This window comes from Xenopus tropicalis, chromosome 6 (assembly GCF_000004195.4).
Source record: "Xenopus tropicalis strain Nigerian chromosome 6, UCB_Xtro_10.0, whole genome shotgun sequence".
Classification (NCBI taxonomy): domain Eukaryota; kingdom Metazoa; phylum Chordata; class Amphibia; order Anura; family Pipidae; genus Xenopus; species Xenopus tropicalis.
In genome coordinates, this window is record NC_030682.2 from 85,191,623 (window position 1) to 85,219,441 (window position 27,819).

General features: G+C 37.8%; 1 protein-coding gene across 1 annotated transcript in view; it reads right to left on the reverse strand.

The window, feature by feature from the left end:
- Nucleotides 1-27,819, reverse strand: part of pign (phosphatidylinositol glycan anchor biosynthesis class N) — a 171,764-nt gene that overhangs the window by 123,937 nt on the left and 20,008 nt on the right. The window contains exons 2-11 of the mRNA XM_002934389.5: nt 25,476-25,710; nt 24,579-24,700; nt 23,307-23,405; nt 20,359-20,465; nt 18,534-18,658; nt 13,718-13,848; nt 11,423-11,533; nt 10,212-10,252; nt 7,735-7,794; nt 7,290-7,382 (exon numbers count right to left, since the gene is read on the reverse strand). Coding sequence (XP_002934435.2) covers nt 7,290-7,382; nt 7,735-7,794; nt 10,212-10,252; nt 11,423-11,533; nt 13,718-13,848; nt 18,534-18,658; nt 20,359-20,465; nt 23,307-23,405; nt 24,579-24,700; nt 25,476-25,696 — 1,110 coding nt within the window. The 5' untranslated portion in view covers nt 25,697-25,710. The remainder of the gene's footprint in view (nt 1-7,289; nt 7,383-7,734; nt 7,795-10,211; nt 10,253-11,422; nt 11,534-13,717; nt 13,849-18,533; nt 18,659-20,358; nt 20,466-23,306; nt 23,406-24,578; nt 24,701-25,475; nt 25,711-27,819) is intronic.

Consider the following 27,819-nt stretch of genomic DNA (forward strand, 5'->3'; position numbering starts at 1 on the left):
AACCCTGGCATATCTAGCAGCCTCTACCAACTCTGTTACAGTTATATCTGCAGAAGGGAAGGTAGTCTCTAATCCCTCAGAAATAATGCAAGTGTTTTATAAATACTATGCCGCGTTATACAAATCCAAAACCACTCAGACTGCCCAATCCACTGCTGAATACTTAGCTAAATTACAAATCCCGCAATTCGACCAGCAACAAAGAGCCTACCTAAACAACCCCATCACCAAACTAGAAATTATAGAAGCTATACAAGCACTCCCACCAAATAAAACTCCTGGACCAGATGGTCTACCGCCAGAATGGTACCGATTGGTGGCAGACGATTTGGCCCCCCAACTCCTCAACATGTATGAGGATGCCTTCACCACTGCACAACTATCCCCTTCAGTTTACTCAGCACTTATCATACTGATTCTTAAACCCGGGAAAAACTCAGAACAATGTAGTTCATATCGCCCCATATCGTTAATGAACACAGACGCGAAAATATTGGCCAAAATCCTAGCAAATAGACTTATTAAAATAATCACTTCAGTAATACATCCAGACCAATCTGGCTTTATGCCCAATAAATCCACTACATGCAACCTCAGGAGACTATATACAAACTTACAAATCGCCCATGAGAATTGCGGATCTAGAATTATTGTTTCGCTTGACTCTGCAAAGGCTTTTGACACTGTCGAATGGCCCTACCTTTGGGAAACACTTAAAGCATTTGGGTGCGGCCCCAATTTTTTAGCATGGATTAAACTACTCTACAAGGCACCTAAAGCCCAAATAAGAGTCAATAACCTGATTTCACCACTCTTTGACCTACATAGGGGAACACGCCAGGGATGCCCTCTATCCCCACTTTTATTTGCTATGGCAATAGAACCGCTGGCTATAGCCATTAGACACTCCACTAAGATAAATGGGCTAAAGTTTCGTAATATAGAAGAACGTATAGCCCTATATGCGGATGATATTCTACTATTCCTAGCCGACCCGCAAAACTCACTACAAGAAATCCTTACAATTGTACAAGAATTTGGTACACACTCGGGGCTACAGGTAAACTGGGACAAATCTCAAATAATGCCAATTGATACGATCCCAGATAGCAATAGGCAAACGGCAAACCAGCTAGCCTGGGCAGGTGAAATCAAATACTTGGGTATTACAATATCCCCAACACACTCCCTATTTCAGGAACAAAACCTAGAACCACTAGTCATAAATTTTACCTCCGCAATTACTACCTGGCAAAATCTCCCCCTCACATTGTGGGGAAGAATAAACCTATTTAAGATGAAATTTCTCCCTAAATTTTTATATTTCTTTCGAAATTCACCCACCAAAATCCCCAAAAAGTTTTTCAACAAATTGAACGGAAGCATCTCTTCCTTTCTGTGGGCCGGTAAACAACCAAGGTTTTCCTTGAAATCACTATCTGCACCTACGGGGAAAGGAGGCCTACAAATGCCAGATTTATACCTATACTATATAGCGGCACAATTGTCTCATCTACATTGCTGGTTTCTCCCAGAGGTTGAGGACCCCAACCTGCTACTAATGGCCTCTATCCTGGGCTCAATCGAATCATTGACCCATAGTCCCCTGCGCAAGTTATGTGATTCTAACCCACTACCACCAGTACTGCAAGCGACATACCAATCCTGGCAAATCGCCAGAAAGCTAACTCAAGCAACCCCATACCTCCTAGCTCCCCACACACCGCTATGGGGCAATTCTCACTTCAGGCACTTGCGACATCTGGAGGACTTTATATATTGGCCTAGATTGGGAATCAAAACTATGGGCCAAATCCTCCACAATGGCATATTAATGTCCATACAACAACTCTCAGAACAATTGCAAGGCCAGAGAATCGAGCAATTTAGATATATGCAACTCAGACATGCATTTAAAGCACAATTTGGATCATACCAAATAAGATACCAAGAGTATCCCATTGACTCAATACTTAGAAATCCGAATCCTAAGAAACTTATATCTAAGCTGTACAGTGCACTACAAAGGACAATAAAACCTCCCTTTGATAGAGCACTTGCCAAATGGCAACAATCTATCCCAACAATTTCCGATGATCAATGGGAAGAGGCTACTGACTCAGCGTATAATTTCTTAATATCTACCAGGGACAGGTTAATAAACTTCAAAATCCTACACCAATTTTACTATACCCCAGCTAGATTGAACCAAATCTACCCCGACAGATCTCCAGACTGTCCCAGATGTAAGGCTAACCATGCAGACTTCTATCATATTATATGGTCTTGTCCCCAGATACAAAAATACTGGAAAGGAATCATGAAATGCTTAAATGATAATTTAGCCATACCACACATAGTGGCAATAGAATTCTGTCTCTTTGGAGTAATGGACGAAGTAATACCACTTAACAAAACCCGCACAAAGTGCAGATCGCTACTATTTTATGCCAAAAAAAACATAATTCTGAAGTGGCTGAAACCCACTGTTCCTACTGTTTCTCAATGGCTTAACCTTGTAAATAAAATGTTACCAATGATCAAACTTACCTATGAAGCCAGGGGTAATCCAGATAAATTTGATAAAGTGTGGGGTCCCTGGGTAGACATCTACCCCTTGGCCTAAGCGCAAACGACTAGGACTACAACACAGGGCTGGGAAGAAAGGATACTATCTGACTAGTAGTAATTCATAAATAAAGACCAAAACAATAAGGAGATACATCCTGTTTATTACACTGTATTTTATTGAACCGCATTTTATAATTTATGTATAACATGAATAACATGTGATTATCCTTTGTAACATGACAACCTGTAGAGAGAACTGACCAAATTTATCTGTATTGTTAATGTCTGTTTGTTAAATAAAACTAATAAATAAACACTTTAAAAAAAAAAAAAAAAGAAAATGTGCTGTTTGTAGATGTAATTGTCACTGATGATGTGTCAGAGGTAAAATGGCCATTGGGTGAAAGCTGCTAATTGTGAAAATGTGCTGGTGAATGGAGGCAATATTTGATGTATAAATGATGCGTATTAGGTGGGAGAGACGTGTCCATGGTAGGACAATGTAGGGTTTACATGCCCTTAAAAGGAGAAGGAAAGTAATTTTGGCATTTTACTACCAATAGATTTGCCACATTAGTGCCACCTAGAACAATATATTTATTTTGCAGAAACCATTAACATACCTGAGTAAACAGTTTTAGAAGCTTTCTCCCTTTGCTTAAGATAGCAGCTGCCATTTTAGGTAGATTCTCTGCCTGCAGCTCTAGATGTTATAGCTGAGATCACTCATTCCTAGGGGAGGGAGTTCTTAGCAGGAGGAGGGAGAGAGGAGAGAACCGCACAGACTCTGGCCATGGGAATTAGTGATGTTTCTGAGAGAGGAAGTCAGCCACTGGAACATCATGTTTACAAAAAAAAAAGACAAGAAAGATATGGTTTTTTGCAGCATTACTGTAAGTGCTTATGGCTGTATTTTCATGGACCTTTCTGATAAAGCTTACTTAGGTTTTACCTTTCCTTTTCCTTTAAGCAAATAATTCCTTTTTTTTTTTTTTTATATTTCCTATTTCTCTGTAATAATAAAACAGTACCTGCAAGAATCCATATAGATGCCAAATTTATGTATGGGAAAATAGGTTGTTTTTTGTTTTTTGTTTATAAATGTGTATCAGTTAAATAGAGCTTCTCCAGCAGAATCCTGCAATGAAATCCATTTCTCCAAAACACAAATAGATTATTTTATATTTAATTTTTAAATATAACATGGTCTAGCCATAATCTCTCTGGGTGCCACAGCCATGTGACCTCTGCATAATAGATCCTACACCTGTAATTCTCAGGCCCGGATTTGTTGGAAGGCCACAAAGGCCAGGGCCTAGGGGTGGTATGTTGCCCAACTGTTCCATCTTACAGGAGAATGAAAGGTAAAAACTAAGTAAGCTTTATCAGAAAGGTCTATGTAAATACAGCCATAAGCAATTACAGAAACGCTGCACTGACTTCTCTGTCAAAAGATTTCTATGTCTGTAATTCATGTGCCAGAGACACGCAGCTCTCTGCAGTCTCCTCTCTCCTGCTCCCCCCTCCCTCAAGAATGCTAAGAACTCACATGGATCTCGCGAGGCAACTTCGGCAATTTGCCGAAGCGCAGCGTGTGCCATCCCACTGGCGACTTACATTTTCGCCGGTGGGATGGTAGTTCGGGGAGATTAGTCGCCTAAACTAATCCCTCTCTCTGTGCAGGTGGCAGCTGTTTACAGACCTCCTTCTTCAAAATCCTTGGCTAAGTTTCTCTCTGACTTTGAATCCTGGCTCTCTTTTTTTCTATGCTCTGACACCCCTTCAATTATTTTAGGCAATTTCAACTGCCATATAGATGACCCCTTTCAGCCCTGGCCCTCTCGATTTCTCCATCTAACCTCCTCCTTGGATCTCCCGCAGTGGACTAATACAGCTACCCATAAGGGTGGTCATTTCCTAGATCTGGTCTTTTCCAAAAAGCTAGATCTATCTGCATTTAACAGTGAGCCTTTTCCTCTTCAAGATACTAATCTTATCTCTTTTTCTATATCGCACGTGTCTCCTTCTACTAACGCTCAGCCTAAAACCCTGATTCGCAACACACGAATGGTTGATATAACTGCTCTCTCTAACTCTCTTAGTTCTAGCCTCTCCTCCTTCTGTGCTTCCTCTGATCCCGAGTTACTGGTAAATACCTACAACTCTATTGTCATTTGGAGGAAATCACACATGAAAGCAGACTTCCTCCACTATAAATTTCTTATGGTATGCCTCAATATTGCCCTATCCCAGGCCAAGCAAGTATACTATAACACACTTGTAAATAATAATAAATCAAACCTGCGGCGCTTATTCTCCATATTTAATTTGCTATTTAACTACTTCATCCTTCACCTAATGAATCAGTCATATCTGAACACACGCCCCAGGACTTCTTTAAAAGCAAAGTCGATTCTATCTGCAAAAATTTTCCCAACCTTCAGATACCGGTAATCTCAAACTTCCTAAATCTTCTCTCTCCGTATTCAGCTCCTTCAATCTCGTAACAGAGTCTAAAGTTCCTCAGCTTCTCCGATCCTCTCTGCCTACTACCTGCTCACTGGATCCTATGCCCTCATCCCTACTAAAACAGTGTGCCCCTGCCCTTACTCCAGCTCTTATCCACATATTCAATTCCTCTCTGGCTTCTGGTACTTTTCCCTCTCTATTCAAACAAGCATGTGTCAAACTGGACCCGTCCTGCCTTTCTAACTACCGTCCCATCTCTCTCCTGCCCCTAGCCTCTAAACTCCTCGAACGCCTTGTCTTTTCTCATGTCACTAACTTCCTCTACACCCATGATCTGCTGGACCCTATGCAGTCTGGTTTTCGGCCTGCACACTCAACTGAGACGGCCTTATGTAGAGTGGCAAATGATCTCCAGACTGCCAAGGCCAAAGGACGCTACTCAGTCCTCTTTCGCCTAGACCTTTCCTCTGCTTTTGATACTGTCGACCATTCTGTCCTTATGCAAATTCTCTATTCTCTGGGTATCCGGGATCAGGCTGTATCCTGGTTCTCTTCCTATCTCTCTAACCGCTCCTTCTCTGTTGCTCTTGCTAACAAATCCTCTACCCCGGTTCTGTTTAGTGTGGGGGTGCCTCAGGGCTCTGTGATTGGCCCTTTGCTGTTCTCCCTGTACACTCTCTCTTTAGGAGACCTTATTTCTTCTTTTGGTCTTAAATATCACTTATATGCAGATGACATCCAGATATATTTATACACACCTGCACTAACCTCTGATGTTCAAACCCAGATTGCTAACTGCCTCCTGGCTATCTCCTCCTGGATGAACCAACGCCACCTCAAACTTAACCTTGCTAAAACAGAACTCATGGTCTTCCTGCCCAAACCTGGCCCTCCTCCTCCTTTCACCATTACTATTGACGGCATGACCATCAACCCTGTAAATTCTGCACGCTGCCTTGGGATCCTCTTCCAGTCACTCTCCTTCTCTAACCATATTAATAACACTGCCAAAAACTGCCGTTTTTTCCTCCGCAATATTTCCAAGATACGCCCCTTTCTTTCACAAGTAACAGCTAAAACACTAATACATGCCCTTATCCTTTCCTGCTTAGATTACTGCAATCTCCTACTAACCGGCCTCCCAGGCTCCCACCTCTCTCCCCTGCAATCAATTTTAAACTCTGCTGCCAGGATCCTCCTGCTCTCTCCGAAGAGGGAACCTGTTCAGCCTCACTTAAGCTCTCTAGCATGGCTACCTGTTAAGCAAAGGATAGCTTACAAAATCCCCCTGCTAACATTCAAAGCCCTTTACTCCTCTGCTCCTCACTAGATTTCTTCACTGGTCTCCCTGCATGTTCCTGGTCGTCTCCTCCGCTCCTCTCAGAGCCTCCATCTTTTTACACCATCCACACCCACTGCGCTCTCGCGTCTTAAACCTTTCTATCTTACCTCTGGAACCCTATCCCTGAATTTCTCCGTAGGGAACACTCACCCACTCTCTTTAAGAAAAAGCTCAGCTGTTGCCTTCTGGAGCACTAAAACATTATTTTGCCTAGTCCTGTACTTAAGGGCAAATGCCCATACCTGGTACTCTTACCTTCCAGTTTGTGCCTGTATGTTAGATTGTAAGCTGTACGGGGCAGGGACCTCTTTCCTACTGTGTCTCATACCACATGGCACTTATTCCCTGTGCATTTATATATATATATTTATTGTATTTATTTATTATATCACTTGTCCTCCCTGTGTGTAATTTTGTAAGATTGTACAGCGCTGCGTACCCTTGTGGCGCTTTATAAATAAAGTTATACATACATACATACATACATACATACATACATAATAAATCTCCCCCATAGTCTTACTAACTGAGCATGTACACTTGGTCTGGGTGTCTGTGCAGGAGTGAGGCATTATGGCAACTTTCTTTACACATCTCAGCGTTTTTTCTTCCTGTTTGGCTTCTGATCATCTGAACAGGTGAAATATGGGGAGACTTAAGGGCACTATTGAGACAACTGAAGGTTTGCCTGCAGCTTGAGATTAACTCTTTATTAGCCTTTCCTTCTCCTTTAAAAATATATTCAAAATGTATTTTTCTTGGTACCTCCCTAGTTAGCCTATTTACCCCCCCAACTGTATATGCGATGCTCCAGCACAGGAATGCATTATATGCAAATGTACAAATTTCACAGAATCAGTTGTATATACTTATTAGGGTTCCTACTGCACACAACAATGTTGCCTACCTTGAATTGCTCCAGAATCTGAAGTGCATTGGTAAGCATGCTCTCTGCTTTAAATAGTTCACTGTTATTAAGGTATTCCCCAGGCAAGATACCCTGCAAGTCAAAAAATAACGAAACAAAATACTAAGTGTAACATATAACTCAAAGAATCATCCCTGTGAATGAAATAAAATGCCCTTCTGATATCCTTGTTACCACTGTTGTCAAGCAATCCCAGCATAACACAGGAGGTGTAACATAAAAAAATATATATGATCATTTTAACCTAACAAACTAATTATGTCAATCCAGGATGTTGTTGTTGCCAATGAAGTCACTTCCCATGTGGGTGACAAAACCCGATTGTTTAAAAAAAAAAAAACTCAGCTATTCAGTTTAGGTGAGTTCTTGTTGCATTTTGTATTAACCAAGCTTGTTATTAACAAAATATCATGCAAAACATTACCACAGAATTCAGAGGGTAAGGAATTCCAATCAGCGATGCCATCAATGGTGCCACATCAGCCTTTAAAAATAAAATAAAAGATTACCCATAATGCACAGGTTTTCTAAAATAGAAAAATAAAGTCTGTGTGTTTGTATTCATTTCTAAAAGATGCTGAAGTATCCAATTTGACAATTTAGTTCAAGCCAAATGATTTATCAGAAAATCCAAATGATTTTTTTGTTGTAGTTTAAACCACAACACTTTCAAGAGTTTCTAGTTATAGATCATCAATCTTGCTGTGATTCCTCTATTTTGTCTATTGTTAAGATTGCTAGTATTGTGTTCATAAATTAACAGGAATGCTGTTTCTACAATAATGAAGACTGTTTCATGACTGCTGGGCATATATTGTTAAGGGAAACAAATGCATTTCCGCACAATACATTACATGCTGTTTTCAGTAACTACGAAAACCTTCATTCATTTTCAAGATGGTGCCCCTTTAATTGGAACCAAACAACCATTTAGGAAAACGGCAGGAATCGTGGTTACAAAGACTATGTGAAAAATTAAACTAAGGCTGTATAAAATCAATGACAGCCAACACAATCTTCCCACAAAATTAAGCCATAAAGGACCCTTGAAATGAAAAAAGATGAAAAGAACACTGATCCTTGCAGGTGAGTGGGTTGTCTGTGTTAGCATGTAACAACTGCCCTTGTTCCTTATAACAACCACACACTGCTGGCAAGGTTTTCTTATTAGCAAAGACATGGAACAGCAAGGACATATCGGGTGATGACAATGGCTAATGATGTGTTGAGTTCTGTTCCATAATGAAAAGAAGCAGGACAATAGCACACTGATACTGCCAGATCTATTGCTGTTTATATACCTTGTTTACTTCTAGAGATAACCAGCATAATTGTGCTAATCTTTGTAATAGGATTAAATGTGATAATGTCAGTTTACAGACAGATATACAAATGGGTTCATTAAAGATGACATTACAGTATTATCTAAACATCATAGAAAGCAAAGGTTTATACTATATCTTGCTGAATCAGGTTTTTAATTTTTAAAAGAAAAAAAAAGACAGACTTATGTAGAAAAGGTTGCATGAATACTATCTGAACTTTAAAAAAAAAATAGGTATTCATAAGTACAAAAAATAAATATTTAGTTCAGGAACCTTTTCTATATTAGCACAACAGAGACCGTTTCCGCACACCCTGGCTCTCCAAACTTGAACGCCCGGTGCACACTGCCAGAGGGATCGGCACCCTCCCAAAACTGCAAGGCAACAAAAAGCAAAAGCACTCAGGGCTACAAGGGAACAAACCCTTTAAAAATTTATTGCGGAGGTGCAACGTTTCGGAGCAAACCTAGCCCCTGCTTGATGCTTGATAAAGGGGCTAGGTTTGCTCGGAAACGTTGCACCTCCGCAATAAATTTTTAAAGGGTTTGTTCCCTTGTAGCCCTGAGTGCCTTTTCTTTTTGTTACCTTTTCTATATTAGTCCAAGGGAAAATGTTGGAATACTATTTGGTTAGCATTTATTGTGCTTAGAGTTAATTGTGCCATTAGGTTAGTTGAGAACTGAGGAGAAGTAAACATCCAACCACATAAATACTACTACTATACTCTAAAGTTACAGTACTTTTACTTGTAAAAGTACTGGACTTCACACCCTTGGCCAATATTTATCTATCATGGCAAGTGCCAGTAACTCTTTTACCCTGGTAAAAATGCAGGTGCATCTGTTTCACATCCTCTAGACAAAGTCCTGTAGTGCCATGACCCCAGGACAGGTCGCGGCTGGTGAGTGCAGGATGTCTACGGAGCATTAAAAAGTGAATAAAAATTTGTTTTCTAAAGGCATTACAATAATGGTTACTGGGAGACTTTAATTTGCTATTTATACCGGGGACAATGAATATCTACTAGTCAAAGCCCATCTCTACATTGTAGATCTAATGGTGACTGGATATTTCATTTTAGTATTATGGGCATTTGTGGGAATTACTGACAGAATTCTCAGAATCTTCTCACTGTCCTTCCCATCTTTGTTGTATATCTAGTTAGGTTAAGTGTAGATAGTGTAAGGTCTTCAACTGAACCAAAAAATGGTTCCCCAGTAGCAAGATTTTGTACCTTACAGGTTCTTTTCCAGCATAAAATTTAAAAATGTTGGTGCAATAAAAATGATTTCTATTACTGTTTTTAAAATAATAATATAAAACAATCTATAAACACAATAACTCAGCATGAAATCCTATTTAATTTTCTAGCATACTTTGCATAATACTTTATTGATCATGTTCAGATAGCTTAACTACAAAAAAATGCAGAATTTTCTAGCATCAACGGATGCTAGAATCAACATTATCTACATAGATACATGTTGGGAAAACCTATTATATTTTATACCCAACTTGGTAAGGTGCATATAAAACGATTTTTAATACAAAATGTTGGCAAAAATCTTTAATGTACCTGGTTAACATCATTTCTCTTTAAATGTTCTAGCTTCCATGCTAAAAGACAAGTAACAGAAAATGTTTAGCAATGCACACTGTAACATTTTTCATCAAGAAAAGTAGTCATTTACAATTTATCCTAAATGTATTTATCCTAAAAAGAGAAAGGTTTAACGTTAAAGTTTTAAAGAATGTTATCTAGGGTATATCAACCCAATCATCACTGCAATTAATATTACTCTATTAGCAAATGCCCATGTGAACATCAAAGCACTGGATAACTGTAAGGGACTTTACAAAATAGACAAACTCTGGTGGGCTAAAAGTCGAAATTCAAATAAAGGAGAACTTGGAAATAAGCCAACTCCTAAGTCAGATGTTACTTTAGGCATCCAAACAAGTCAAGGGAGCTTATTTACTAAGAAGTTGCAGAACCCTGAAGTTTCTTTGTTGTCCAACACAAAAGGTTAGAAAACTCTGCTTTAGAGAGGCAAACTGAGGCCCATACTGAAAAGGTTTAAAAAATAAATAAATGGATTAATATTCAAGCAGCTTAATGATAAATGCTCTCCAAGACTATTTGTCTCCAAGACCCGTCTGCAAGCTTCTAGTAAACAAACATGTTAGGCTTGAAACACCATTCCTTGTAGATTGTAAGCTCTTTTGGACAGGGCTCTCTTCACCTCTTGTATTGGTTATTGATTGCTTTATATGTTACTCTGTATGTCCAATGTATGAAACCCACTTATTGTACAGCACGGAATATGTTGGTGCTTTATAAATAAATGTAAATAATTAATAATAATAACAATACATTTAGTCCTACCCATTCTTCTTTTCAAACTGGTAGTGTGCAACGGTGTTGTAACTAGCATGCACAGGTACGCACTCACAGCTTAGAAGAAACTTTGATAACGCTACTGGAAGGCGTACATAGAAATGCTTCATGACTTTGTGGCTTCACCCACAGCACCAATGATTTGAATAAATCCCAGAAAAACATGTTGCCTTTAGTTAAAGTAATACTGAGAATAAATAAAATCAGATCTTTGGATTAAAATTTATAGTGTTTTGATAGATGTAACTTTCTAAACTTTTAGAGAATTGGTGCAATACCGGTTTATTAAAGGTTTCTCATTTGTGAGTTACTGCAACTACTTATTGCACATTTTATGTCAAAAGTTTGTTTTGTGATTTGTTACCCATGAAAGCTTAGTAGCTTCTTACCTTTGGATTGTTTATCAGATTGTTCTTGAACTTTAGTAGGGTAACGTACCCCAGCTCCCCAAGCAACCAGAGGTGTCAAAGTCTCTGATGGGTGTCCAGCTCCATGAGACCCTTCAAACAAAGTATACCAATGTACCAACAATATATTATGGAAGCTCTAATGCTTTGTTTGGTAAAAAGCAAAGCATGTCCTTTATAGTAAAATATATAGTAAAATATATCAGAAAGTATATGAATAATGAGAAATGATTACCATAATTATTTCCTTCCCTTGCAACCACCTATAACCATCAACACTGCCAATTACATTGTGCTCCCCTTGCCTCTTGCTCGCTGAGGGTTTAGCCCTGTACAGTTAACACCTTCCACCCACCATATAGCATTCTTGTCCATATTCCATATAGTTTAGAGTTCCTACAATAAAAGCATGATGATCTTCATATTTTCTGTCTTCAGCTAATTACTTAATAACATCTGTACACTTTGCTAGTAGACTTGTAGGTTAGTAGCCAATAACCATGCTTTTTTTATAAGGCATTTTTTGTTAGAGAATTTTGACTACACTGTGCAATATTAGCCTTCATGTATATAAGTAGCCATGAAGGGATTTCTCTAGTAACTGTTAAGTCTTTAACCAACTTGCAGTGCCTTGCATGTCTTTAATTGGTTGCTCCCTTTAACATGGTGTGGTTCCTTGTAGAAAGACCAAGGTATGGTATACTATAGGAACAAGACCCACAAGTAAACCCTGCACACCAGAACAAAATCAAGGAGGTACTGTAGTTAAAAAAAATTTTTTTATCTATTATATATATAATCATTTGTAAAAAAAAATCATAATATCCATCAATAAACAAAACGATACATACCACCCAGTGAAAAACTGAAAAAGGAAATGAAGGCAGATGCTGCCTTCATTTCCTTCTATATATATTAGAACGTTTTGAGTACTGACTGTACTCTTCCTCAGTGGTTTTTGGTTTGTCCCTGAGGAAGAGTACAGTCAGTACTCGAAACATTGGATTTTTTTGAATAAACTTTTTCACTTTATTGCTAAGTCCCTGTGTGTGCGGCTCTCTGTCCATATATATATATTTTATATATATATATATATATTTTGTTTGTTTGTTTTTTTTGATTGTTTCTTTAAAGGGCAACTGTATCTTAGCCCGGAGTGCCCTACATTACTCTAAATGGTGTGCTATAGGACAGCGTTTTTCAACCTGGTGTTGCCTGGTGTGCCGTAGGTGAAGACAAGACTCCCCCGGTCCCCTCTGGGACACCTTCCACTTCCTGGCTCCCTGATGCCCGGAAATCGTCACTGCCTGTGACGTCATCCGGCATCGGATCCAGGAGGGCGGAGCAACCAGAGAGGAGAGGCAGCACTATCCTGCCCTGGCACAACCCGACCGGGGGGAGCAACTGCCCAGGCCCTGCCCCGACAGACCAGATCCACCAGGGGCCAGGCCCATGCACAGCCGCCCTACTCCCCACCGGAGGACAATCCCGGGACACCCCTGGATGCCGCAGCCTGACATGCAAGAAAACAATTAATAATAATATATATATAATATAAAATTTTTGTGTGTATAAAATGTCCCGGAAAATACTTTTTGTGTTTATTTGATTCCTATTCAAGAGAATTACTTTATATATAGTCAATATAGGCACAGAGTTAAATTTTTTAACATTTTCTAATGGTGGTGTGCCTCGTGATTTTTTTCATGAAACAAGTGTGCCTTTGCCCAAAAAAGGTTGAAAAACACTGCTATAGGAGACTTATACAGGAGATGGTTAGATGGTTAGTAACACATTGTAAGAGACTACAAAGGTAGGGCAGCATTAATAACCTGTATTATAAAGTGGTTGACTAGTTTGCAATAGAGGTTTGTGGATTTGTAATAGATGGTGTTTAGGGCAATATGTTTAGATAAATGCTTAAGTGCACTACTTCAGGCTAGAGAATGTGTGTTTGCAAAGATGTCTATCTTAAGATATAGGATATAACACAACCAAGGACATTTAAATATTTATATGCCATGTTAGCTCCAGATGTTGCAAAAAATTGCAGAAACCTAATGAGAGAATTTCAGGCAGGGGACTTCTGTGCTTATAATGTATCTCACTACAAAATGTACATCAAAGAGGACCTCTACAGACATATTCCAAAATTGATGTATGAAATTTCATTAGACTATATTTTTACAACATTAAAAAAGAATAAAATAGGAAAAATCAAATAGGTAAAAATTATATGTTTGAAAGTTAAGTATGATAAATATTGAATGCCCTTACCCCAGTCTGTCATGCCATGGTCAGAGGTGAGTATATAGGCTGTATTATTATCATTTCCATAAAAGTCTTCCAACAGTAAAGCCACTTCTTTGATACCTTTATCAACTTTTTTCACATTTTCTTTGTACTCCCTTCATAAGAATAAATGAGAAAATCACTGACTGAAAAGCAAAAAGGTTTAGTGCAAACACACAAACATTTATATGGAAACCTGGATATACAGTTTCTGTCACTTGGAGAGATCTGAACATGTCTTTATGCAAGTGTGGTCTTCATACAACATCTATTCACTACTTTTGTTAACCCTCCAAAGACATATATGCCTCATATTACAAATCTGATATATAAGTTGTACATAGATGTACAGTGTGTATTAGCCAGAATTGACTATTTTAAGCTATTTTGTACATAAATGTAAGCAAGCACGGCATCCTTTCCCACCCCTAGTCCTATCAAGTCTGCATGTACCTTTCACTTAAAGGAGAAGTAAAGTTGAAGTCACAATGTTAGGCACCCCCAAGTGACTTTAATCGCTTACCTTTTACCCCGGCCAGTGCCCCTGTTAGGAGAAAACCGCACCAGCCCGGGGTACCTGCAGCTAGCGATTCCTTCTGTTGTCAAAATCCCTGGGCCAGCGCATGCGCACTTTATTAAAGTTCGGCTTTCGACTCTTCTGTGCATGCGCGCAAAGAAGGTAGAGGAGGCCACGCTCGCAGCTACCCCGGCTGGTGCAGTTTTCTCCTAACAGGGGCACCGGCCGGGGTAAAAGGTAAGCAATTAAAGTCACTTGGGGGGGCTAACACTTCACTGTAAACTGTATGCAATTGCACTGACAGTTTTCCAAGTCTGGTTGGTAACATTTCTGGTGCAAGTGTGATGCATGTGCCTATTGATACACACCACTGAGGAAACCCTTTAGCTACTGCGTGGTCCAGAGGTGGTGGCAGCTCCAGGGTACCTTTGTGCTTAATTGTTTAAACTGTGCTTGATTTGGAACAGGAGGCAAGAAGGACTGAGTGGCATCAAGCACAATTTTTAAATACATACACAGATACAAGCACATGTTTATGAGGTTAAGACTTGTTTTTATTCTTCACTTATTTGTTTCATTCTGTAAGAGGAATTCTTCTGACCAAGGGATCCACATCTTAACTACAGATGCACCAAATCCACAATTTTAGGATATGGCCAAACCCCAAATCCTTGTGAACGATTTGGCCGAATACCAAACCGAATCCAAATCCTAATATGCAAATTAAGATAAGGAAGGGTTTCCACTTCTGTGTTTATTTGACAAAAAGTCACGATATGGATTCGGTTCAGTCACAGGCATGGATTTGACCGAATCCAAATCCTGCTGAAAAAGGCTGAATCCTGAACCAAAACTTGGATTTGGTGCATCCCTAATTTTAACTAAATTGAAATATGTTAACAATGTGACTCATGAACATGCTGTATATTGAATAACTGATGCACTAACTGAGTTACTGTGTTGTATTTACTGTAGATATAGCACTGATTTATTATGATGCTTTTTTTGTTTTTTAGTTTTAGTTTTTAGGAAATTCTTAAATACAATTTAATTTTTTTTATTTTAAAATTTTCCAAATAAAAATCCATGGTTCCAATGCTGCCCTCCAAAAAGAGTTTTATGTTCTGTGACTACCCAAGGACCCAATATAAATAAAAAAAAAATTGGAAATTAAAACTGTCTAGCCATCAACATGTCACATAATTTGTGGCATACTGGTGGTTTGTGGATATAGAAACCCTAAGCCTCTTTTTCCAAAACAGAATTTGCCAGAGTTAAAGAAGACATTTTACATAAAGTTCATATTCAGTTATAATATTCATCTCCCCCTTAAAATGTGAAATGATACAGAAATGCTACATTTGTTCAACAATAAAAAATCATGTATTAAACAGAGGCTCCATAATTACTCCATACTTCATAAGCACTTCCATATTTCATTCTAATTCCAAGTAAAATTTGCCCATTTTTTCACATTGCCCATGTCACTGTAAATATGCTTTATTTATAGTTATCTTTTATTAGTGCACCTTATTAAATAAGAGAATCAGAACACATAATCCATAGTTACATAGTTACATAGGGTTGAAAAAAGACCAGTGTCCATCAAGTTCAACCCATCCAAGTAAACCCAGCACACCCAACCCACACCTACCAATCTATACACTCACATACATAAACTATAAATACAACCACTAGTACTAACTGTAGATATTAGTATCACAATAGCCTTGGATATTCTGATTGATCAAGAACTCATCCAGGCCCCTCTTAAAGGCATTAACAGAATCTGCCATTACCACATCACTAGGAAGGGCATTCCATAACCTCACTGACCTCACCGTGAAAAACCACCTACGCTGCTTCAAATGGAAGCTCCTTTCCTCTAATCTAAAGGGGTGACCTCTGGTGCGTTGATTGTTTTTATGGGAAAAAAGAACATCCCCCAACTGCCTATAATCCCCTCTAATGTACTTGTACAGAGTAATCATGTCCCCTCGCAAGCGCCTCTTTTCCAGAGAAAACAACCCCAACCTCGACAGTCTCACCTCATAGCTTAAATCTTCCATCCCCTTAACCAGTTTAGTTGCACGTCTTTGCACTTTCTCCAGCTCATTAATATCCTTCTTAAGGACTGGAGCCCAAAACTGCACTGCATACTCAAGGTGAGGCCTTACCAGGGACCTATAAAGGGGCAAAATGATGTTCTCATCCCTTGAGTCAATGCCCTTTTTTATACAAGACAGCACTTTATTTGCTGTAGTAGCCACAGAATGACACTGCCTGGCATTAGACAACTTGTTATCAACAAAAACCCCTAGATCCTTCTCCATTAAGGAAACCCCCAACACACTACCATTCAGTAGGTAGTTTGCGTTTATATTATTTCTACCAAAGTGCATAACTTTGCACTTATCAACATTGAACCTCATTTTCCAGTTTGCTGCCCAGTTATCTAATTTTGTCAAATCGCTCTGCAAAGCGGCAGCATCCTGCATGGAACTTATAGTTTTGCACAATTTAGTGTCATCAGCAAAAATAGAAACAGTACTGTCTATGCCCACCTCCAGGTCATTAATAAACAAGTTAAAAAGCAAAGGCCCAAGGACTGACCCCTGCGGTACTCCACTAACCACACTGGTCCAATTAGAAAATGTTCCATTTACAACCACTCTTTGTACTCTATCCTTCAGCCAGTTCTCTATCCAATTACAAATATTATGTTCTAGGCCAATATTCCTTAATTTGATCATTAACCTTCTGTGAGGTACTGTATCAAACGCTTTAGCAAAGTCCAAGTAGATGACATCAACTGCCATTCCAGCATCAAGGTTCCTGCTCACCTCCTCATAAAAGGCGACTAAATTAGTCTGGCAAGATCTGTTACGCATAAAACCATGCTGGCACAAACTAATAGTATTGTGAACTGCAATGTATTCAAGTACCCTATCCCTTATTACCCCTTCCAAAAGTTTTCCTACTACTGATGTCAGACTAACAGGCCTATAGTTTTCAGGCTGAGAACGGGATCCCTTTTTAAATAACGGCACCACATTAGCAATCCGCCAGTCTCTTGGCACCATGCCAGACCTCAATGAATCCTGAAAAATTATGTGAAGAGGTTTGGCAATCACAGCGCTCAGCTCATATAATACCCTGGGATGAATCCCATCCGGCCCTGGACCTTTGTTTACCTTTACATGTTCAAGTCTCTTTTGAATTTCCTCCCGAGTGACCCGATAGTTCTCTAAATAATCAAATGGTGTACTTTAGAAAACAATCTGCAATCCCCACCTGCATGAGAATCTGTCTTTTGCTTTCATGATCCCTTTAAGTTTTGTTAGGATCAAGTAAGTATGATGATGGCTCAAGAAACCTTAAGGCTGAGATCCATGCCAGGATACGGAGATCTTAATTGAAAATTTGAAGCGAAGAAAATTTAATATTATCTTCATCTTACTAAACTAAGAAACTTTCTAAATATTATCAATTAAAAATTCTGTACTTTGAGTCAGTTTTGTCCATACAGGTTTTTTTTTTAATATTTTTAAGAAAAAAGTAAAAACGGTTCTTTCTCATAACACTGATATAAGTTTATGGCTCTGCATCTTACGTTGTATCTATGTCATTGTGATAAAGGCTTAGTCTGCAGAGAGCTTTTGGTCCAAACAATTCTTACGTACAAGTTCAAATTCTGTGAGTACAAACTAGTGTAAAAGTTAGCTGATTTGGCCTAATAAAAAACAAACTCATGCACAGTGCAGATGTTACTGAAAGGACATAGCTGATTAAAAACAAATTGATACATTTTGTAAGTTTGTTTTTCAGTATTATTTTTTGAGATATCCGTAATTTGAAGCATATTGTTATTTATAATGCAAAAAAAATTAAGCAAGTTAAAAAAAGCTTTGTAAATATGTTTCTATCCATTATAGCACTATAGCACTTAAGGAAAGGGAGCTTTCGTTGTATAACTGCTGTCAGGCTGATCTTTTATTAACTCTGTACAAAAACCTGTCATCACATCCAGTGATGTTACTACTGCCTTAATAAGTGTGCTCAGCAGGGCAGAGGAAACCAGGCATCATTTAATGGTATTATTTTCATACTAAGATAGCTGTGTGTGTTAAATCCTACAAACAGCACAGAAGCCAAAAGCCCAGTATACTATAATAAATCCTATTAGTGGTTTGTAAAACACTGGAAAAGAGAAAGACAAAGGACTGAATAGTAAATATAGTAAATATATTCCTGTACAAGGAATAGGCATAAAAATCTACACACCTGGAACCAGGTTTGTGCGCATGACCATTTGTATCCAATCCAAGCAAATGAAGGAAGAATACTATTTTTTCTTCATTTAGTTTTCTAAGCAGTGTCTGATTACTGTGGGCAGAACTGAAGAAAGCCTTAAGGACAAAAAAAATGCATTTTACAAATTGCTATTTGTTTACAAATATACATGTGATTAACTGGCAAACTATCTCCTTCCTCAAAGTTATTTTAACAGAGAGTAGGAAATGTAGTGATTATGCTTCCCAATGACAAAAATACAAGTATACACTTAAGAAGTGAACACAAAATAAGTAAAAACACAATAACAGCATTTCCAGTTTTAGAATAACCGTAATGCTATGGCTAAAATGTACAAAGAATAATTCAGATAAGGGCATAAACCCACATTTTCAAAATATTGTGTCCTGTTCCTATGCTGTCTATCACCACTTGGTAAATCTTAAGTAAACTTGAATTTTAATATGTTATAGAATTTATAGAAACTTTTCAATTGGTCTTCATTTTTTTCTATCTTTTATAGCTTTTTAATTATTTGCCTTGTTCTTCTGACTCTTTTCAATTTTCAAATAGGGGCCACTTACTACAGCTGCCAAAAACCTATTGCTCTGTAAGGCTATAATGTTATTGCTTTTAACTTTTTATTACTTATCATTCTATTCAAGCACTCCTCCATTAATATTCTAGTCTTTCATTCAACCCACTGCCTGGTTGCTAGCGTAATTTGGACCACCACAACCAGAAAACTGCCGAAATTCCTAACTGGAGAGCTAATGAACAAAAAGTTAATAATTCAAAACCCACAAATAATATAAAACACACCTAAAAATTGTCTCAGAACACTTTTAACATTATATTAAAATTTTAAAGTGAATAACCCCTTTAAAGGGATAATCTTTTCCATTTTCTTATGTTTCTATTGTGTTTTCATGCACTTCAAATTAGTGCTGGGCAGTTTTTCCTAAAATTACACATTTTAAAACCTGATGTATAAGGCAGTGTGGGACAACTCTATATTGTTCTCAAAACACATTACCCTGAAAATTTAAAGAATTCATTACATTTTGTACAACAAAAACTGTTATATATTATGGGTTCTTAAAATTGTAGGGTTTATCTCACACAGTGTAAACTTATCATATTAGGAAATTAAGATAGCTATGATCTAAGTTATAAGGCATGAAACAGCTGCACTGTTATATCCACCCACAAATATATGACTTAACATGCAAAAGCATTTTTAAAAAAGGAAGCATTGTTTAAAAAAATCTTTATCTCTGCTCAGAACCTTATTTCCCAGGGATGACAGGTATTTCTTCCAACAGATTCTTTTCTGTTGCAACCTGGCTTCATAAGTGCTCCTTGGTGAGGACTTTCAGGTGAGTGTACCGTTTGAAATTTTGAAAAAAAATTGAGCATTTTGAAAAGTATCATTCCCAGAAAACCAATTCCTAGGGCTGACAAATGGGTATTTTTTTAAAAAAAAAGATGGCAGTATCCCTTTTAAGTGAAATAAGTTATTAAATAAGCTACTATACATTATTGTAGCATGGTGGTATACTGCAACATACTCTCCAAATTATGCTTGGTCATTTACTATGCAATGTGTTCAAGCCAGCAATTTCAATTTGGTACCACATTGGAACAAATGCAAAAAAAATAAGATTTCCTGACATGATTAATCCCTTTATACAGCGTAGGGCACTCAATGTGAATATATAGTCTATGCATTTAGCTAAACACTGACTATTATGCTTACTCTTTCTAATCTACATACAAATTTAAAAGTGGTTTATAAATATGCCCCCCTAATTACCTTCAAGTGCTCAAAAACCCAAGTATCTAATTTTGTTGCATCATCACTTGCAAAATCTTCACTGTTAGCAGAGTAACAATGAGTAAAGATATGGTCTCCACTGGCACCTGCAAAAAGAAAATAATCATACAGTAACTCCAAAAGGGATACAACAAAGTAGAAACAAAATCATTCTTGCCAAATATAGATACGCAACTGAAATGTTTTTCTTAGACCTAAATAAGTACAAGTCAGAAATATAATTATAAAAAGGACATTAATATTCTTCAGGTGCCATATATTTACAAGACTTTACCTATTCTATAGCAATACAAAGTTCTAACATGTTTGCAATGTAGGGACTCTCAGATTCAGTGTATTTGGTCAGAACAACTTCCATTCCCCAGTAAATCTGCTTAAATGCTTACAGTTATTTTACTATTTTCTATGTAAATTAAGGTACAGGCCTCTAATTTCCCCCTCCTTATTTTTAAGGTGTGGGTGGTAGAAATCAGGGTTTCATGGAGCAACTACCTACTACTTTGCTGTGCTAAACAAAAGAATTGGCAGAGGTGTTCAAGTTTCTATACTGGAGCTGGAATCACTTTGCCGAATAGATAATTCTTTGGTTAATATATGTTGTAAGTAATTTTGAGAATGATGTCTGATCGCACCTTCAAAGGCATTTTGTAAAGAACTTGATGTCCCCACTTTAGCCACTCACTGCTTTTACTAAAGGCCTGCCACAAATGACTATGAACACTAAGACGACTACCAATGCAATACTTATGAGAAGGAAGGGGGTTAGCCTGAAGAGGCATTCCCTAAATGATGACTTAGAACCCAGTCTGCTCAGCATTAATAATACTTTCTAAAACCCTCAGCTGAAACCCTACTGAGACAACACTAGGGGGCTGATTTACTAATCCACGAATCCGAATGGGAAAAATTTGGATTGGAAACGAACATTTTGAGGCGTTTTCATATTTTTTGCGATTTTTTCATCGCCGTTACGACTTTTTCGTAATTTGTTGCGACTTTTTCATAGCCGTTTCGATTTACTCGTATATTGTCGCAACTTTTTCGTATTGAGCGCTCGTAAACGGCAGGCAAAACTTTCAGACTTTGCATGATTTTGGAAGCCTCCCATAGGACTCAATGGCACTCTGCAGCTCCAACCTGGCCCAAGGAAAGTCACAATACTGAAGCTTGAATGAATCCGAAACTTTCGTACTCGGTGCGATGGCTACGAAAAAGTCACGACAATTCGCACAAGTCGTAACGCTACGAAAAAGTCGCGACAATTTCCGAAAAAGTTGTAACGGCTACGAAAAAGTTGCGACATTTTACGAAAAAATCGCAAAATACCGATCATTACGAAAAAAACGCATTCGGACGCTTTTCGGACGTTCGTGGATTAGTAAATGTGCCCCAATGAGTAGTTAGATAATGTGGCAGGCCTCAGATGAATCACATAAACCCATGGAGATGCAGTGGGAAGCAAAACTTACTGTATCCATCTATCTGTTTAATGTACAGTGAATACACTCTTACTGTACATAACTGTGCAAAAACTGGTCCAAAATCAAAGTGCTGCATAGAGATATTCAACAGGCAACCAAACTTGTGCATAAAAACACATTCAGAAAAGTAAACTGCAATAAAAACAATTGCTTGTTAGCATCAGACTTTCTGGATCCAGATACAGGTATAGGACCTGTTATCCAGAATGCTCGGGACTAAGGGTATTCCGGATAAGGGGTCTTTCTGTAATTTGGAACTCCATACCTTAAGTCTACTAAAAAATCAATAAAACATTAATTAAACCCAATAGGATTGTTTTGCATCTTTAAAGCAATATTTTATTATAATTATTTTATTATCTTACAAACAGTGTTATAAGATCAGTCACTTTTTAGTAGAAGTGGTCAGACTATCAGCGATTGCTTTAATATCACTGCCCACCACTCTACTATTTAACAATATTACTATTTACTACACTTACTATTCTACAGGTTAGGTCAGGGATAAACCAAATTTTAATTTATGTCAATCTTTGTTAAAATTCTGTATGCTGACTTATTTACTAACATAGTCAACTACATTGTAGCTGTGCAGTTATACTCAGAGTTTTGATCAGTATAAGTTTGATAATAAATGCAAGTATCCAGTTAGGTTGGGTAACTGCACTGGTAAATGTATTAAATTTGCCTTGATACGTCTGTGGCAATTGTTCAGTTTATTTGTTCAGGCGGAGAAAACCAAATGTACTTACTAACAAAACCTGCCTTCTGGAGTACACACCTATATATCATAGCTTTAATCATGTCAAAGGCTGAAAAGTATATCTGTGAGCATCCAGAGTAGGCATATAAAAGCAATGGTGGTTTCGGCTCACACTGAGAATTTTTTTGTAGGGTGAAGAAGCAAGATAGAGCAGTAAATATAGATTTTTAAATAAATATTCATTGGCGGTGTAAGTACCCATGCAGAATGCTGATAATTCATAATAATTTAAAAAATATATATCTATATGTGCAAGGCTAGTAAGTGAGAATAAAAATGAAGGAAAAAATATGTCACCTTCCTACCTGCCTTAAATCATGTTGGCTCTGTTCCCATTTAGTTTTAAATAAATCCCTGTCCTTTGTAACATTCTACATTCAACCTGAAATCATTTGTTGGTACTGGTTAGTGTAAATTGTAGGTTTTATTTCAGATTCCAATAAAACAACAACATTTTTCAAGATATTCAGCAACCTAGGTTTTTTAAACCTTAATAATATACACAGCTTTTTATTATATTCAATTCCCTATAAAAAAAAAAAGACCCAAGTACATGCCTTTGGGTAACATACATTATACATATTATGTGGTTGCTGATGGTTTTGACCTTATGAATAGGCATATAGGATACATTTATTTGCCTGTGTGTGTGCATGTGTTTGAAACCTTGAAAAAAAACATACCTTTTGCAAACATAGGTAAAATGTCAGGACTTCCCCAACTCCAAGTGAATTTACTTTCATTGAAGATAGAATCAAACTCCACCGGGTTCTCCTTCCACCCTAAGGGGAGAAAAGTGAATAAAGCACATTTGATCAAATAGCAATAATTAGGTAACAAATACATATTTCGGTTCTTTAAGTTACCAACTTAAAGAGTTGCTCAACTCTCCTCATGGCAGCAGCACCTCTGAAACAGGTGACAAGTAAATGCTACCTGCTAATTGTTTGCTATGGGTTACTGCTCCATGGGTTACTGCCCCTAATTTATTTATTACATAACTCCATATGTTCCTTAGATGTTCCTTAACATCACCTTATAGCGTGAATGTAAAAAAATAGGAACGGCACTCACATTTATCTTTTAGGCTCCCCTTTGTTTCAAGTCACAGTTTGGCCCTGCCAGTGAGTTTAAAGTGTACACATGGAGAGCAAGGAATAGCTGCAAGGTGCAAACACTACCTGAGAAGCCTTACACATGCTCAGGCATTATGAAGCAACTGAGCTTTATTTTAAAACAAACAACCGCCAATTAATTATTAACGCATCTTTATTCCACATCTGTAAAGAATTGTCTTATATATTAATTACAGTCAGCTACACAGTAAGAGAGCTACTATTTCATTAAAATGGCATGTACACTGAACTAAAAAAAAACATTCTAAAAGAATAATTGATTACTATTCCCATAAATCTAATGTGAATGATACTATATGGATTAAATTATAAATAAAGAAAAATACTCCACAAAAAAAATGGATACATTGGAAGCACAGTAGGGTTGTTTTTAATGTGTTTGTTTATCATTGAGGCTAACCTCGGTAAAAAACAACCCCACTTTGCTTCCCTGGCCTTCGAAATGCAGAGCAGTGCTGATCGTATCTCACTCCTAAAGCTGGTGGAAGATGTTCTGCAAGCAGTTTAGAGCAGGAGGGGAGCTGAACAGTGAATTGAGCTGCAGAAGAAGTAGTAGAAGTATAGAAGTATATTGCAAAAATGCTTCTTTTCATATAGAGATGTAGTAAATGCATTTACTGCTTCTCTAAGCACCCTGCAGCACTTTGTATAGTCTGCTCAATGTAAATCATAATTTTAACACCTCTCACTAAGGTAAAAAGAATAGTGTGTCTAAACAAGCAATGGCAGAAGTTTTTGTTACAGAGTTTAAATGCTTTGGTGGTTATCTTTTTATTATTATATTATTTATTATTATCTGATGATGATTAGACTGAATACCTTTTGCAACTGCACTGACATCCTCATAAAATCCTGCTATAAGTGCCACATGTCCTGGTCTGGATTCTGTAGGAACTCGGGTGTGAGAAACACCCCAGCTGCCCCTGGTTTCTATTATATTTCTGCAAATATCAAAAACAAGAAAAGCAGACAATGAATGAGTCACATTTTTTTGCATTATGAAAACCATGAATTTTAAATTTCATTACATTTAAAATAAAATGTTATTACAGGTATGTGATCCTTTATCCAGAAACCTGTTATCCAGAAAGCTCTAATGAATTAATTCTAATTTTTAAAAATGATTTCCTTTTCTTCGGTAATAATAAAACAGAACCCTTGTACTTGATTCTAACTAAGATGTAATTAATCCTTATTGGATGCAAAACAGTTCTATTGGGTTTATTTAATGTTTAAATGATTTTTTAGTAGACTTAAGGTCTAGGACTTAAGATCCCTTCTCCAAAAACCCCAGGTCCCAACCAACCATTCTGGATAACAGGTCTTATACCCATATTTGTAAATACAACTGTTGTTGAAAGCAGTAATATATTTTTGTCCTTTTTCTCTAGTTCTGACTGCTGAAACAATGTAGCAGAAGTATTCTCCAGATATGTATGATTTGCTATATGTGTGGGTACACGTACAGGATCTACTGGGTTATCCAGAGGGTGAGTAAGTGCATTGCAATAGTTAAAACAGCCCAGGTTTGTTCATATTATGCAGAAAAAAATGTATATGTATTTTTTATTGTGGCAGTTGTTGGTTAGAAAAACTGCTGGCAATATGAATAGAATTCAGAAAGGTTGGGATTTTAAACCTCATGTTTTTAACACAGATACTTTTATCCCACTGTGAACAGAAATGGCGATTATAAACAGTGATGGGTTAACTTACCTGAGGTATGGGGCTCTTGAAGTCTCATTCTCATCTAATTCAAAAAAAGTATCAGCCCGTAAGCCATCAGCAACAAAGAGAACTAGGCGTTTGGCAGGGGGTGGCAGGCTTGTATGGTGTGGGGTCATCCCATGGACCAGTGGGGAAGTGAAGTATATGTCAAATATTGAGGTAAAAAACACAAGGTGCACAGCCAGTCCAGCAAGGAAAAATACCAGCATTTTGAGCGGAAGGCCTAGGAATAAATCCAAACGTTAACTCTTGCAGAACTAGGGTTATCTTTACACCTTATTTTATTGCTCTGTATCTGTTTGGCCCTCTGTGTATTCTAACACCAAAGGCCTATTCTGAATCTCAGTCTGGACCTAGGGACATTCATATACAGAATAGAACAAAGTATTCTCAGTTTGTGTCATCTTTTGGAAAACACAATAACCTAACTTACATTCAACTATGACCTGGAGTAATTGCCCTGGCTTCCCCATGAATAGTTTTAACCATGTAGTTTTAACATTTTAGTATATTGTGTTACTGCAGCAATGATTGATAATAGAAGCAATGCTTATTACTGATATTTCACCTCTGATCTTTATTGCAACATCTGTGTTTGAACAGATGTTGCTCTTAAAAAAGTTCTTAAATAATATAGCCAAATTACTATTCTATTTAGAATTAGAGCCAGTTCTGTAATAGGTACACCTATTATTTCTGATTTCAATTTCTGATCCTAGGGCTACTGGATGCGGACAGCAGTTTAGAATGAGATGCAATCAACATGCCAGGCTCTAACACATCAGAGCATTACACACGCCAAGACCCATTTGCAATCTATGTCGAAGCACAGTACTGCCCCTTAGTGCTCATTTTTTAAAATACATCCTAAATGTCAACAAGACAGGATACACAGAAATTAAATAAAAATATTAGAAAGATGTACAAGACGGATCTATTTTGGCCCAGTACCTAAAAATGCCTAATAAGAGCATGATATACTCTCACTAGCTTTTTTCATTAGGAGTCAGTGAAAAAGAATGAATGGGAAAGTGTAACATACAATGAAAATAAAAAAGTAGCAACCCTCATTCCATGAAGACTGTACACATTTGAAAAGTGTAAAGAAGGACAAAAACAAATGCCTCACTTAGCACGGCAAAATGGTTTTGGTGAAGCTTTTTAAGTTTTTTGGGCTCTTTGCCTAAAGCTACTTATTTAATTAAGTTTGACAAACATTGTATCATTTTTAGCTGTTCAGTGCAGAAGATCAAAGGGAAATGAGGGACTTTTCAGTAAGAATCTGGGACTGTGGGCTGAGCTGTTAAAATCGGGACTGTCCCAAGGACAGCTGTGAGGTATGACTTAGTATGAGAAAGCCTGAAAACTGTTAGTACCAACCCTTTAGGTGAAATAGAAGAGCCCTGGATACCCCGGTGTTCACCCTTTTGGGGTCCCCAGCTTTCTGCTGTGGGGAAGACAGGAATTTTATACACTGCCAACATTGATACAGTAATGCGTTACAAAAGGAGTCAGGCAGAGGTAATGTCAGAGTCAGGCAACAAGTCAAGGCCAGGCACCAAAGGTTCAGCATCAAAAACCAGGCAGAGAGTCCAAACCAGTAGAACAATTAAATATTAGGCTTAGCTAAGATCTGGATACTCAGAACCAGGGCTCTGGAGTCGGAGGCAATTTTGGGTACCTGGAGTCAGAGTCGGCAAAAAATGAACCAACTCCGACTCCTACTAAATTTAAATGGGAATAATAAAAAAAAAATAAAGCAAGTTTAAATGTCCCAATTCACAAACAGTCATAATTAATTACTTCTCTGCTATAAGAATAAAGCCCAATGCACACAGTGCATAAACGAACACGTTGAGTGACCATGAAGCATGCTTTTCATTGACTGTATGAATGTATAAAATACATTAGCATATTAAAAACAGAGGAGTCGGAGTCGGAAGTATCAGAAACTGAGGAATCGGAGAATCTATCAAACAGACTCCACAGCCCTGCTCAGAACCAGCTTGGAAAATCAAAACAAACACTACAGCGCTATTTAAATTTGAATTTGGTGCCAAAGTGACATCAGTGCAGGAGTGCGTCTGGATGCACATCACACCCGAACGCGTGTTGGTGTGTGACAAAGAATACGAGTCCGGAGGCTGGTGGGCCTGAAGGTAAGAGCACGTACCAGTCTGCTGGCACTCATAACAGTACCCCCCCTCTCAGGAGGTCCCACTGGTGGCTCCCAAGGCTTCCCAGGAAACTTTTTGCTGAACAGTTTAACCAAACGAGGGGCTGAAACCCAACACCTCTCCTCCAGACCAAACCCCTTCCAATGAATGTAATA